The sequence below is a fragment of the Calidris pugnax genome, unplaced genomic scaffold, assembly GCF_001431845.1.
Source record: "Calidris pugnax isolate Ruff unplaced genomic scaffold, ASM143184v1 scaffold41, whole genome shotgun sequence".
Lineage (NCBI taxonomy): Eukaryota > Metazoa > Chordata > Aves > Charadriiformes > Scolopacidae > Calidris > Calidris pugnax.
The window spans coordinates 13405045-13419502 of record NW_015094509.1 but is presented as its reverse complement, the minus strand read 5'-3'; the positions used below and the strand labels follow the sequence as shown (position 1 = coordinate 13419502).

The window sequence follows — 14458 nt, the reverse complement described above, 5'->3', positions numbered from 1 at the left end:
CTCTGCAGAGCCTCTCTACCCTCCAGCAGGTCAACACTGCCATCTAGCTTGGTGTCGTCTGTGAACTTACTGAGGGTGCACTCGATCCCCTCGTCCAGATCATTGATAAAGATGTTAAAGAGAAGTGGCCCCAGTACTGAGCCCTGTGGGACACCACTCGTGACTGGACGCCAGCTGGATTTAGCTCCATTCACCACCACTCTCTGGGTCCGTCCCTCCAGCCAGTTTTTAACCCAGCAGAGGGTATTCCCATCCAAGCCATGGGCAGACAGTTTCTCCAGGAGGATACTGTGGGAGACTGTATCAAAGGCTTTGCTGAAGTCCAGATAAACAACATCCACAGCCTTTCCTTCATCCAGCAAGCGGGTCACTTTGTCATAGAAGGAGATCAGGTTTGTCAAGCAGGACCTGCCCCTTGTGAACCCGTGCTGGCTGGGCCAGATCGCATGGGTGTCCCTCATGTGTTGCATGATGGCACTCAGGATGATCTGCTCCATGATCTTACCAGGCACCGAGGTCAGGCTGACAGGCCTGTAGTTCTCTGGATCATCCTTACGGCCCTTCTTGTGGATGGGCGTCACATTTGCCAGACGCCAGTCGGCCGGGACCTCCCCAGTTTGCCAGGACTGCTGGTAAATGATGGAGAGTGGCTCCGCAAGCACTTCTGCCAGTTCCCTCAGCACCCTCGGGTGGATCTCATCTGGTCCCATAGACTTGTTTGCATCTAGGTGTTGGAGCAGGTCCCTCACCATCTCCCTTTGAATTGCAGGGGCTTCGCTCTGCTCCCCGCCCCTGTCTGCTAGTTTAGGGGTCTGGATATTTAGGGAACCCCCTGTCCTACTACTGAAGACTGAGGCAAAGAAGGCATTTAGGACTTCAGCCTTCTCCTCATCTTTGGTCACTATGTTACCTCCCTTATCCAGTAGAGGATGGAGGTTCTCCCAAGACCTCCTCTTGCTATTGATATATTTATAGAAATTCTTTTTATTGTTTTTAACATCCAAAGCCAGGTTGAGCTCTAGGTGGGCTTTGGCCTTCCTAATCTTTTCCCTACATAACTTTGCTACACCTTTGTAATCTTCCTGCGTGGCCTGCCCCTTTTTCCAGCTTATTCCCACTAGAGTTGTTTGTCTATTTATAAAATGCCAGTTACATCCACTGTCACTTGTATATCTGAGCCCTCAAGACAATTTGTCAATGTGAGGAGGTATGACCTGCCTCAGACAGAAAAACAAAGAAAGAAGAACTGAACTTTCATTAGCTGCTGTGGTATAGTTTTACTGGTACATCTTCAGGAATGCAAAGCAAGATAAGACAAAACAGCTCTTACAAAATATCACTGATATTTTGTATCGTCTTTCTGTTATTTCAAATGATGTGCAATACATGGTTAATTGTAGGGCAGGGAGAGCAGTCTATTATTACTTTAACTTGCATTCCTGTTCTAAGGCACTATATGAAAACCTAATGTCATCTGGATATCATAGCAGTCTTTACCATATCATTACATGGGACTAATATTTCTTGATCAAAGTAAAAGAAAAAGCTCTTATTTTATTTATAAGTCATCTGCCACAAACCATTATCATTTACTTAGGCCCCAAGTTACAGTTTCCATTTTAATAGTTCTATTAGCATTTGGGTGGTTTCTATAAAGATTATTCAACAAACATTGTCCAGAAAAAGCTAGATACTTTTAATGCATAATCCTCTGGAATGTTTGTTAAACAGTAACGCTGAACCTTCTGACAGTTTTATTTCTGAGAATGTTATAATGTTATTATGCATCCCACCGGTAATTCTGCATTACTGAAAACTCCTGTGCAATGTAATGAATCTTACCGAAAGCAGATGCAGCTGAATTAGTAACAGGGACATCAATGCACTATAGAAAGTCATATAATGGGAGGGGTGGGATGAGGGGAAAAGAATGCAGAAAAGACATCTGATTCACTTTTGCAACAAAAAGTAAATGAAATAAGAAGAAACAGTAATATAAGAATTTGAAAATCCAACTGTAAATAGTAGATTCACCTGAAAAGAGTATTTCATCATGTATTATATATTTACTGTTTAATGCACAGACTCCTGGCAAATTTAATTTAACTTAATTATAGGATGAAGGGGTCCTAAAAAATGACTTAAAACCCTAAACACACAGAATTTACTTCTGTGAATAGGTTTCTGAGAGTCACATTTTCTGTGAGGCCACCCTGCAAGGATCCTTTTATCACCTGTTAAATAGATGCTATTCCTCTTAACTAACTACAAAGAGAGCTCAGTCTAAGGTTCAGTACACTTACTACAAAGCCTCCAAAGAAAGGATGGCTTCAGATAAAGCTCAGTGCTTGGCCATAATGAACCTGGTAAATGTTGGTTTCCTGCAATAAAAATAATAGATGAAATCTTGGCCTATTGAAGTCAATGGGAATTTTGCCATTGATTTTAGCAGGGCCCGTAATGCAACCAATAAATCTACTGAGCAGACCCTAACAAGTGGGTGAAGGAAGGAAGGGGAATTATATAACAGAGCACAGAACCTCTACATTATTTCAGTTCTTGTTCTACTTTCCTCTGCCTGAATGAATGGCTCCTGATACTCCTGAGATGTGCTCACAGAAACTATAGTGTACCAAACACCAAATATTTACAAAGGCATTTAATGAGTAATTCTGAAACAGGAAAATCAGCTTTGTTGTTATAATGAATCAGTCTCAGATTCAACCAGAGGTTGTTTTAAGGGTGAGTAACCAAGGGCAATTGCCCAAGACTAAATACCATGGGAAGTGTGTTGGACTACAATAATTAAAAGTATGACTTATCCAATATGCCTCAATCTTCTTGCTGTTCCTGCTGGTCAAAACCTGCTGTAGCTCCATGTAGATACAGTTAGATCTTTGAAATGCAATCCTTTATGTAACATGTAAAATAACTGGCAAGAAATTTAGTTAGAAATGTAAATGTCTTTTTGTCTTCTTATATTTATATCCCTTTCTGTGTTTCTTTTTATTGATGTGTGAAAATATCTATTTCTGATTTCTGATGTGTATGAAGTGTAGTCGCCATATTTTTGTGGGGGTTTTCCCAGACATCATTACACACGTGCACCATGGGGCCCATGCACAGCAAGGCAGTTTCAGACATCTGCAGACTAACAAATCAACAAATGGCACACCACAGACACGGAATGGTCCTATCTGGAAACAAAAGACATTGGATGTGAAGAAATGTACGTGTTGGTACCTCATCATGGGCCATACAATTCTACTTGAGAGTCCTGTGTTCCATTAGGAGGCAAAAGCTGTGGGAGAAATTTTAACTTCTTGTTCAAGTGTTCCAGAATTTGGATCAGAATATGGAGAAGCACAACCATCCAGTTTGTGGGACACTTTCATAGGGATTATTTGCAACCAAAGTACGGTTTGGGTGAAAAAAAATTACTGGGTAGAAAACAACAAGAAGCAAATGGTGGCTAAAAACACATCATCTGATGTGAAAGAGACATATAGGCAACACAGTCCTGAACACACAAGCATGGTGTGGAAATGTGATGGATCTGTAAAATCTCCCTTGAATTAGACTAGTATTTCTAATACTTATCTCAGTTATGAGACAGTAATAAACTAAAATAGAGTAAACTTACACTGGGAATGGGAAATGGTGACATCCACTGCAGACATTGTTTTGCAATACACAGTTTTCCTTGGCTGTTAAATCTCATTTTAATACTTACCAGAGTATTCAGTATTCAACAATATATTTTCCCCACCCCTTAAAACACTCTGCAGGTTTCCAGCCCGGAGTTGTTACCTGGCAATTCAAGCAAACTTTTTTTATTGTCTGAAACTGTAGGACATAAAACATTGGTTTTGATCATCATGTGTATTAAGTGCTCCAAACTTGAGTAAGCAAAAAACCAAACCACTGTCTTATGCAGAAAATATTGTACATTGTGGCAGTGTTCTTTCTCTGTAAAAATGCTTTTAAAACTAGTAGGAAGTGCACATAAATGATCAAATTTGTAATAAATCTTTTGTGAGCTAGCTGATGTGGCTCATCAGAACATCTAACAGTAGTTACCCCAAAGCCCAGGTATGCTTATAGATAAGATGAAAGCAGTCCTTCTTATTAAATCACATTGTATATCTGACTCCTGCGCTTTTCTTCAGTCTTTAAATCAACTCCACCTGGTTCTTACTATTTAGTTGTAGAGTTTACCTTTCACAATGAAACAGCAGGTCCAATGTGATTAAAATTATTAGGTAAAAATACTGGTTGCTTAAGTCTGGAATCAGCTAACCATAAAAAACATGGTCAGCCACAAAATGAAACTGAGAACCAAACCTCCACTGAGTGTAAATTAGCTGGACTCCAGCTGATTTCAGTGGAAGGTATTGAAAACAATATTCTGGGCCACCTTTCTTTCTGTTAATACTTTATGGAGCACATCAAGCAAGATGCCAGAACAATTCCTGTATAAGTAAGAAACAATCTCATTATATTGTAGACTAGTCCTGGGTTTATAGTGTGTTGTGGCAGGGTGAGGACCTAGGTAGCTAGAAGGGAATGACCCTGCCTGTGTTAACTAAAACAAACAAAAAAAAGTGCCCTGCACTCTGGGGTGCCCAGTTTACTCAGAGGGTCCTCATTCAGATTCTGTTCAACAGGCTGCAAATGCAAGCCAAACAGCATCAAGACAACAAAAGTAAAGGAGCAAAACAGTTTTCTATGTCTTTGGGTCAACAGCCTCCTTCTTTCAGTGAAAGAAGTGTCTCCAGTGTCTCCATTCCTTTACAATTCTTTAGTCATAGCTAAATTAAGTTGCATTCACTGCTGAGTTTGTGAAACCCTTTGTGGGGATCTAACACAGTAAAAAATCATATTGCTGAATGACTGTGAGATAGGATGTGGGTGGTAGGATATGGTAGGATCTCTTCAAGGAAAGACTCACATTAAGTTACAGTGTACAAGTAGGACATGCCATTTCCCTGTGCTGTGCTTTATTCTTTTAGGGGTTTATTTTGGAGCTGCCATGACATCTTTACCACAAATGCTCAGTGCAAGCTCGACACAGATGGAGACAGGCAGGACCTGCTCCAGTTCATGCCAGCAGGCCGTGATACTGGGAAAAACATTGGGACTCTGTGACAGGGAGGGGCTACGCAGAGAGTCAGGTCCCTGCCCCAACAGTCAGAGGTCAACCAAGACTTGGGCTCCCTCTGAAAAGTTGAAATTTCCTCTCTTGGCAAGAATGCCAGCTATGCACCCTTATGTCATCATAGTGCTTAAACAGGTAAAAATACCACAGCTACAACCTTTTTTCTTTTACAGCTTGAGAACTACATTGTGGAAAACATGAAATCGGAGATGGTGCAGCTGCAGCAGAATGCTGTGCAGAACCACACCGCCACCATGCTTGAGATCGGGACCAGCCTCCTCAGCCAGACAGCAGAGCAGACGAGAAAACTCACAGATGTTGAAACCCAGGTATGTTCCCAGAGTGGTCTTCTAAAAGCCCTTAATTGCAAAGAACTTCTCCCATCCTCTTTCTTTTCTAATGCATCACCGCACAAAACATTTCAACGCAGGGTTCCAAGAAACATACACACTCTGTTTATTAGCACCAACAGCAGTGATGAGTGACCCTCATTATGTGTCTTTCTTTTGATTTCATTTGGTTAGCATATTTAGCTGTGTGTGTAAGGCAGGCAGGGCTGTCCAGGAAACTAAATCAGTATTTGACTTCAAATAAACAGTCCAGCTACCAACTGTGAATGATACAAGTGTCAAGCTAAATAACGAGTTTCAGGCTAAAACAGAGCCTTTGATCTCCATTGTTGGTTGCTTCTTTACTATTACAAGAAAGTTTGTTTATTTTCTGTAAGATGTTTCCATCTGTTTGAAAAAGTGTATGTATTCAGATTTTAAACCGTGAAGAGAGGGACAAGCATCAGCTCCTTTATAAAACAACATGTATTTGTTATTACTGTAAAATTGTATTACATCACAGGAATTTAAAGAGCCATCTCCACATGATTCCTGTCACTAAAATCACTGTTGTGATTGAAGTGACAAGACTATCACTGTCATAACAGAGAGTACAATGTCATACTGGGTTTATTGCAAAGAGAGTACTACTTTTTCTCCTTTTGAATTATTTTATCAGTTTAAGGTACATAATTGTTTTCCTTATTTTTGCTGACTTCCTCTTGATCCTCGTAGCATGTGATATATTGCCAACTGCACTGCGTTCCCTGTCCATTTAGAACAGGGGAATTAAAGTATTGCATTTCTTTGGGTTGTTCTAGTAGCATATGTACTTCTTCAAAGATTGTATTTTCCATTCTAATGTCCTCACTCAGCTTTACAAAATCATTATAAAGTTATTAGGTAATCCCATTACAGTACACTGAGCAACAACAGTAATTATGAGACACAGATACACTGTCTTACATGGGTTCCCTGCACCTTTTCTTCTACATCTTAGTTAGTAGACCAACATTCACTCATAAATGTTGTGATGCAAATGACCACAGTTTCTAAAACATAGTGTATTGATTTAAGAAAATGTTGAGGAAAATCTTTAATTCAGTATCAATAGAACATAATAGCATCAATGGGAATATAAGAGGTAAAGACCTATGGACTGCAGTACCAGTAAAGAAAAAGGAGGTGTAGGAACTCTGCTCATATCCCAAAAGACCTGCCTGGGTGTGTGTTGAGTACTCATTCACAGTTTCCTCCGTTAAGTAAGGGACAAAATGATCATTGCCTCAATCTCACTTTCCCTTTGAGGAAGCACTTCAAGGCAGAGGCAAGGCATCTCAGCTGTTGTGTGCACACATACCTATAAAAACTATTTACATACACTCCTCCAGACTCTATGTAATGAATGGCGATATCCCCACAAAATCAACTAACATTAGTTATTATGATTGCTTTCATTCTTGCAAGCATTCCGTTATTTTCTCTTTTGAATCATTTTTTATTAGAATCTATTCTCTTTCATCTAGTTAAAAAGTTTCTCTACGTTTGACGTACATAGTAAAAGTTGTGCTACTGATACAGACCACCACTAAAGTGAAAGACAATTGCATAAAGCAATGCTTAGGATCACTGCCTTCATCTTAAAAATCTGTGTCAGAGTGCAAGTAGTGATAACATAAGCAGACACCAGACTTCTGCCAACACTGCAAAAGAGAGAACTCAGGGGAAAGCTAAAGTAGGAGGTCTATTTACGAAACAGTGGATGCAACACTTTGGCTTCAGTCCAAGGACTCTTGCACTATTCTGGTTTAAGCATGCTCTTTAGGAATGCTTTCAAGAATGAAAGCAGTAATATTAATTAATGTTAGTTGATTTTGTAGGAATGCAACGCTTCTTTCCATTGAAATGAAGCTTATTTGGCAGTCACCTTTCCTTTTTCTGCCGGCCTAGTTAATACTAGAGTAAACAGAGTGCCAGAATATCAGCTGGTACATATCAGTGTAGCTTGATTGAGTTCATTTGCACCAGCTGAGCAGCTGAGGTTAAAAAAGGATTTAGAAACAATTTTTGACGAATCATCAAATCAGAATGAAATAGTAGGATTACATTGCTATAACAACATAACCAAGACAATAGAAACATTAACGTTTTTAATTTATCCTTAAGGTGCTAAATCAAACATCCAGACTTGAAATCCAACTACTGGAAAATTCACTGTCAACATACAAGCTAGAAAAACAGCTGCTACAACAGACACACGAAATCCTGAAAATTCATGAGAAGAACAGGTAAGAATGAGTAGTTGTTTTCTTACACTCTTTCTGTGTTCATCACAAAGTGGTATGTCCATAGTTTGTTCTAAGCCACTGAGGAAATGGAAGAAGCATTATGGTAAGTGGAAACTATAGGTAATATTTATGAAATGGCTAAAAAAGCCATTCAAGGGTGTGAACTTAAGACTGTGTTAGCTCCTGTATGATAAATGCAAGTTGGTTTTTACCACTTCTCATGTGCATTGTAGCTTTTACATCTCAGTTTGCTTCATAACAACTTAGTCATATGACCACAGTTCCTGCTACCGAAAAGCATACAGATAATTTGCATGAGCACTTTCAAATAGAATAATATTAATAATAAATTATGAGATTATCAACTACACTAAAGTGTGTAAGAAACAGAAAATCTACAGTAGTTTATCTTCTAATTTTAGTGGATAAAAAGATCAAACACATAGAAGGATCTCTCTCTCTGCCTTTGGACTCAACTGTATATCGCATACTGGAGCCACGCTCCATTTAAAAGATACATGTATGGTAAACATTTGGGTTATATGTTGAAATTGAAGAAAAACCTGTTTAGCAGCACATATTTTTTTAAGCAGTGAAGTGACAGTCAAGAAGAAGTTCCAGTGTTGTCCCTTTCTGTGCTTCACAGAAGCACATCTCTCAAGGATTCAGTTCCTGGAAGTCACTGGATTTACCAGCCCAGGATCTCAGAGAGCATGTGGTGGATTGACCTTGTCTGGCTGCCAGACATCCACCCAGCCACTCTCCCACTCCCCCTCGTCAACAGGACAGAGGACTGATGATGAAAAAGCTCGTGGTTGAGATAAAGCCAGAGAGATCACTTACCAGTTACTGTCATGGGCAAAACAGCCTTATTTATTGCCAATTAATAATAGCGTTGGATGGTGAGAAATAAAAAAAACAAAACAGAAAGACCTCTTCCCCCTACCTCCCCTTTTTCCCAGACTCAACTTCAACACCACCATTCCTGACTCCTCTACCTTCCCTTTCCCCCGAGCACCGCAGGGGGATGAGGACTGGGGGTTGTGGTCAGTTCACAACACTGTCTCTCCTTCCTCATGCTCCTTTGCTTCTCCAGCGTGATTCTTTCCCATGGGCTGCAGTCCTTCAGGATAAGATGGCTCCAGCATGGGTTGTCCTTCTGGACATCTCTACCTGCTCCAGTGTGGGGTCCCCCACAGGAACCATCTCCACTGTGGTCTCTCCCGTGGGCTGCAGGGGAATCCCTGCTCTGGCACCTCCTTCCCACCCTCTTTTCTGCCCTTGGTGTCTCCAGCGTTGTTCCCCTCACTTTTTTTCCCTCACTCCTCACACTGTCGTGTGGTGGTTTTTGCCTTTTCTTAAATACGTTTTTCCACAAGGCACAACTGTCTTGGCTGAAGGGCTCAGCTGAGCCTGCGATGGGCCTGTTGGAGCCAGCTGGAACCAGCTGTGTCCAGCCTGGGGCAGCCCCAGCCCCTCCTTCACAGAAGCTGCTCCTGCAGCCCCCAAGCTGCCCAAAGCTGGGCACTTGCCCTCACTACAGTGGGGAAAGCCATTTTCCTTCTTGGCTGCCCTTCTAGAGACCTAAGGCTGATATCCCTCCCCCTGCAGCAGCCAGGTTTAAGCAGGGAGGACAGAGAGGCCTTTCACTCCACAGCTTCACTCCCAGCTCCCTTCTAGAGGCGAACAACTGTGAGGTAGGCCTGGCTAGGCCTAAAGTTTCTCTCTCCTGTATCTACATTTGACATTGAAATAAGACAAACAGCTTGAAAATGAGGTAGTTAGTGAAGCTTCCTGTACAAGTTTTAGTGGACTGTTTAAATTAGGCAGTTTGCCAAAAAAGGGAATATGATTCGGGTGTGGCTGGGCAGGAATCAGCAGCCGAGGTGGAAGAACCTTGCCCAGGGTTTTACCTAAGGAAGACTTAACACCACAGTGAGCAACTGGGAAAAGAAGGGAAAGAAACAGATAATGAGGAAACATAAGAAATGTTGTTGCAAATAAATGTTCGCTAAACGTGCCTAGTTGCAAAGCTCTTAAAATAATGTACCATTATTGCTACTGGTTGTGAAAAGCAATTTAATGTATTTAATCTGACAACTGTTTATAGGCAGTAATTCGAGCAAATGTTATTCTGGAGACATTGGATTTCATTGGAAACTTTTGGACTCCACAAGTTTCCCTTGACCAATTGAAAATATGAATAGTGTGGGATCAGCTTTGACATCAGCCATCTAAAAATGAAGTAATTTGCCTAAACTGCATATGTGGGCTCTCCCTGTAGTCCGTGGATAGAGTAGGCATGTGCAGGAGGCAGTTAATTCTATGTATTTTACAAACTATATCAATTTGGGATTAGCCCAAGCATTAGTTAAGTATATAAATAGTTACATTTTTATCTGCTGCAATCTGGTCAGCGACAAAATTTTATTGGCTGTTCAAGAGACAGTCTTGTGTACTTAATCTGAATTTATTTATTTATCTTAGCAATGTGTCAGGGTGTAAAGACTTCATGTCAGTAAACAAGTAAGTTTTACTTAAATTGACCTTTGACTTGGCTGATATTATGATGAAATGGTCTGTGACATGACAAAATGGTCTGTCCTGATTTTCTGGAAGAAAAGGAGGTGTATGTTAAAAAGCACATTTTATACCCAATTGTTTCTCTCAGAAGTACAGTTTTGTGTGGATAAATGAAAAAGCATATGGAATTTCATCTTGTAATGAAGCAAGAACCTGACATACATTGTCAAGGTTCTGTTACTCTCTCCTTGGGAGAGATAAAATAGGGAGTGGGCAGTGTTACGATTACACTAAAATATGGATCATTAGCTTCTCTGTTATCATCTACTCCTACAAAAGATCTGGTAATCTCAGCCTTGTAGGTCTTATCCTGAAATCAATTATGTGTTTGTCACTATGGGACAAATCTTGGTGATCTCAGCAGATACTGGGTTTCTGGACATGCTAATGATTTCAGCTTGCTTAACTGTAAACCGTACTTATAGATTACCCATCAGGCTCTGTTCAATAGTTGTTTTTATTTAAAATGTCTTCATCCTTCTCCATATCACTTACACATCAATAAAATAGAGAACTCTTTTTGTCTGCTTTGCCTATGTGGACCGTAAACTTCTTTTGGAAGGGGCCTTTCTTTTGCAGTAGGTGTACAGCACAGTGGGAACAAGTGTAGGAACTATTATCATGACAGCATTAATCAAAACAGATGGTGTGCTCTGGGCAGATCATTTCTTTCTTTGTGCTAAAATTTCCTCTATATAAAATAAAAATAATGATCACTTTCAAAGAACTGGATTTTGGATGAAAGTAATGCAAAATCTTGTAGTAATAATAACTGAGCATTGACGGACTACAGTGACTTGTATATTATCCTTAAATAAAATGAACACTGCACATCAACAGGGGACCAATGTGTGTTCTTTAGAAATATGTCTATTCTTGGCCTTTCTCTTTACTTCCTGCCTCTGCTGGGAAGAGTGGCCAATTTTCTTCTTTTTATCCCGCTGAATTGAAAGATATTCCATGGCATAAGTGGAGTCACATTTGCCCCAGAATCATGTTTCTATTGAGTGCTCTCATGCCATAAATAATTTAGTTTTGTGGGATCCCACCCACTGTATTGTAAATGGTGGTTTCTTCCATTGCCATTTTTTCTCCCATAAGAGCTTTCTAAAAACTATTTTGATTCATTCTTGAAAGATTTCCTTGCTTAAGTGACTTTTTGAGCCCCTCTTTTTTTTTTTTCCCAGAGTGTACCAGCTGCATTTAACTTATTGTGTGCCATTTGTTTCAATACGTAAGCATGAGAACAATTTCTTATTTACTCAAATGAAACAAATGAGAAAAAATAGAATGGAATTTTGGATCTTCCAGCAATAAATAGGGGAAGTGAAATTTAAACATAAAATCCACCTTGAATTTGCAGAAAATCAAACTAGATTAAGAACTGTTGTATCCTATGAAAGGCAAGGGCTCAGGAATGATTCTTAAATTTCCAGCTAACTGGGTGAAAGATGGGGAAAAACAGTATGTCTATTTGCAGGTTTTGCATATACCAAAAAGATAAATCCTTATTTTTCACTTCACTTTTGGGGTTTCAGTGGAAATATCTTGTCACTGGTATAAAAATAGGCTTGCTGATGTAAAGTGACAAAGAACTTTACTGATCTTGAGAAATATGGGGATACATATTTTTTTATATTTTCTTAAAGTGATCAAACTATATCAGACCAACAAAGTAAGTGCGAGTGATCAGCACCTAAAAACACAGGAAAAATTTCACTCATGTAAAAGGAAGTACAAAGAAGCTGTCTCAATGAGAAAATATTGTTCTTGCACTCAAAAGTATTTATTTAGATCCTCTACCTGTTTCTCTTCCCATATATACATAATACAAGAATACTACATGTATATGACCAAAGAACTTCTTTATAGTGTAATGTTAACTTGTCTTTATTTATTGAATAGCTCAAAAAAATAGTTGTTTTTTTCTGTATTTTTAATAAACTCAGATTTTCTAAAAGATTATTTTAATGCAAAAAATCTCTAAAATCTGGTCTATATGCTGTTCTCAGAAGTCAAAACTGAGGCCTCCAAAAACAAAGATTAAAAAAAAAACCCTTTTAAACTGCCATGGTGTGGAATGGATTAGTGAATAAACTACCTGCCTTATAAGGCAGATTGTCTAAACCAGACTTGCCTTCCTCCCCAGAGAGCTACTAGAGTGCTTTCTATATGTTCTACTTCATCACCTTTCAAAATGACAGCAGCTTTCACTGGAATTCATTCTTTGACTTCTCTATGGGCTTTCTACCCTCTCCAGTGTTATCAGAGGGCTTTTTCTGAATCAGCTGTACACAGAACAGTCGCACCGAGGCATCCCACTGGCTTGTCTCCTGGCAAAGTTAACACATCATTTTTATGGTTGCAAATGGATTTCTAGCCTCACCAAGACCAGTAGGTTAGACACTGAGACATGGTTAACCTTTAGGAAAATTAAGCTTGTCTGGGTTTGGGGTGTGTGTGTTTTCAATTTAATTGTCTTCTAGATAATGACTCCAAAGAGTCATTTTACAATGGAGAATATTGGTTTTATCCATGTTAACAACAATATCTTTTTCTTCACAACTTCATTCTGTTTTTTATTTAAATGTGCTATAATCAATATATATGTAACAATGCAAATAAATTCTGGCCACATTAGAGTCGAAGGATGTAAAAGCAGCTTTTCTCATGCTGTTTAAGGATCTCTTCCTTTTGGAATAGGCCAGTGCAGATATCCCCAATCTATGTGAAGTTTTTGCTTTTGTTCATTTGTAACTTTGAACAAAGTTTTCTCATTGATTCTTAGTAAAACACAGTGAATGTTTTGGATTTCTCCCAGGAATACAGGGAGTGGTCCTATCCTCAAGACTTATTCTTCTCTGTTGTAGATTTAGGGATATAGAAAGATCATTGCATAAATGCATATGCATTCCTTAAAATAGCTTAGTTTTGCAGTTTAAAATAAGAGGACTTTTAATCTACATATAAAACTGTAAAGAAACCAAGTGCTGTGGTACTCCCATCTTTCTACCACATGTTGTTGACACACTGCTCATAAGTATTAGGATGTATTATTCCTAAAGCCGTAAAACATCTGTTTGCTGTCTGTGTCTGTAGATGCCAAACTGGGAAGCTCTAAACATTCTTCCTCCTTGCTTGACATGGCCAGTGTTGCTACAAATAAGACTGTCATCACCATGGGTTCATTCATTATGGTCTTAGGCTACGGTGGGAAACAAATAATGCAGTGCACAAATCATGGCTGTCAAAGGCTCTTTCTTTTACATGAAATCATTCATATATGGAAATCATTTAGATGTGGACATGCAGATAGGATGTTGTGGAATTAGGGAAATGTCCTGTACTGTACTAGAATATGGACAAAGATAAAGGGAACTTTTTTTTGTCTTTACTTACCGTTTAACTATAAAGCAATATTTTGGCTTCAAAAATGGCATTTCTCTTGCATTGGTAATACATACATTTTCGGTGGACTGTAAGATGTCAGACTGGGATGTGGCTACACTGAACACCCCTTCTGTCACAAACTGTGCCTGTGCCCCACCTTGTTCCTTTCCAAAGTGCATTGATATAACTTACAGTCTATCAGAAAAGTTAAAATCTAGAGTCAAAATGAGTATTCAATGCTTTCCCTAAAAAAGTGGACAGAACTGATAAAATTCACACAGAGCATTTTTTTATTTTGTTTAACATTATTAACCAGTTCCATCAGAATATTTCCAACTAATTCTGCCTAACTAAACTAATTAGTCTGACCTGCGTAACAAAACTCAAAGACTTCCATGTAAATATTCTCAAAAAAAGTCCATATGAGTGTAGAACATAACGGCATTATGTTTAATGTTAGAGTTCAAGTGATGAAAAAGTCAGCTATAGGTCTGATAAGGTGTGAAAATAATTTATTGTCTTTGGTTTCAAAATCCGTACTTTGTTTCAGATTGAAACTTTCTGTCATCTGACTCTAGTCCACTAAATCTTTTTATGTTTTCTTTACTAATTAATGAGCCTTTTAGAATGAGATATTATATTACCCTTTCCATTTGTGAGTGTGCAAAAAGATGTTTTCCCTTCCCATTTTTTCTTCTCCCCCCCCCCCC

General features: G+C 39.1%; 1 protein-coding gene across 1 annotated transcript in view; it reads left to right on the top strand.

Annotated features, from left to right (window-relative positions):
• ANGPT1 (angiopoietin 1) overlaps positions 1-14458 on the top strand; it is a 164516-nt gene that overhangs the window by 71223 nt on the left and 78835 nt on the right. The window contains exons 2-3 of the mRNA XM_014965171.1: positions 5332-5487; positions 7654-7775. Of these exons, the coding sequence (XP_014820657.1) occupies positions 5332-5487; positions 7654-7775 (278 nt within the window). The remainder of the gene's footprint in view (positions 1-5331; positions 5488-7653; positions 7776-14458) is intronic.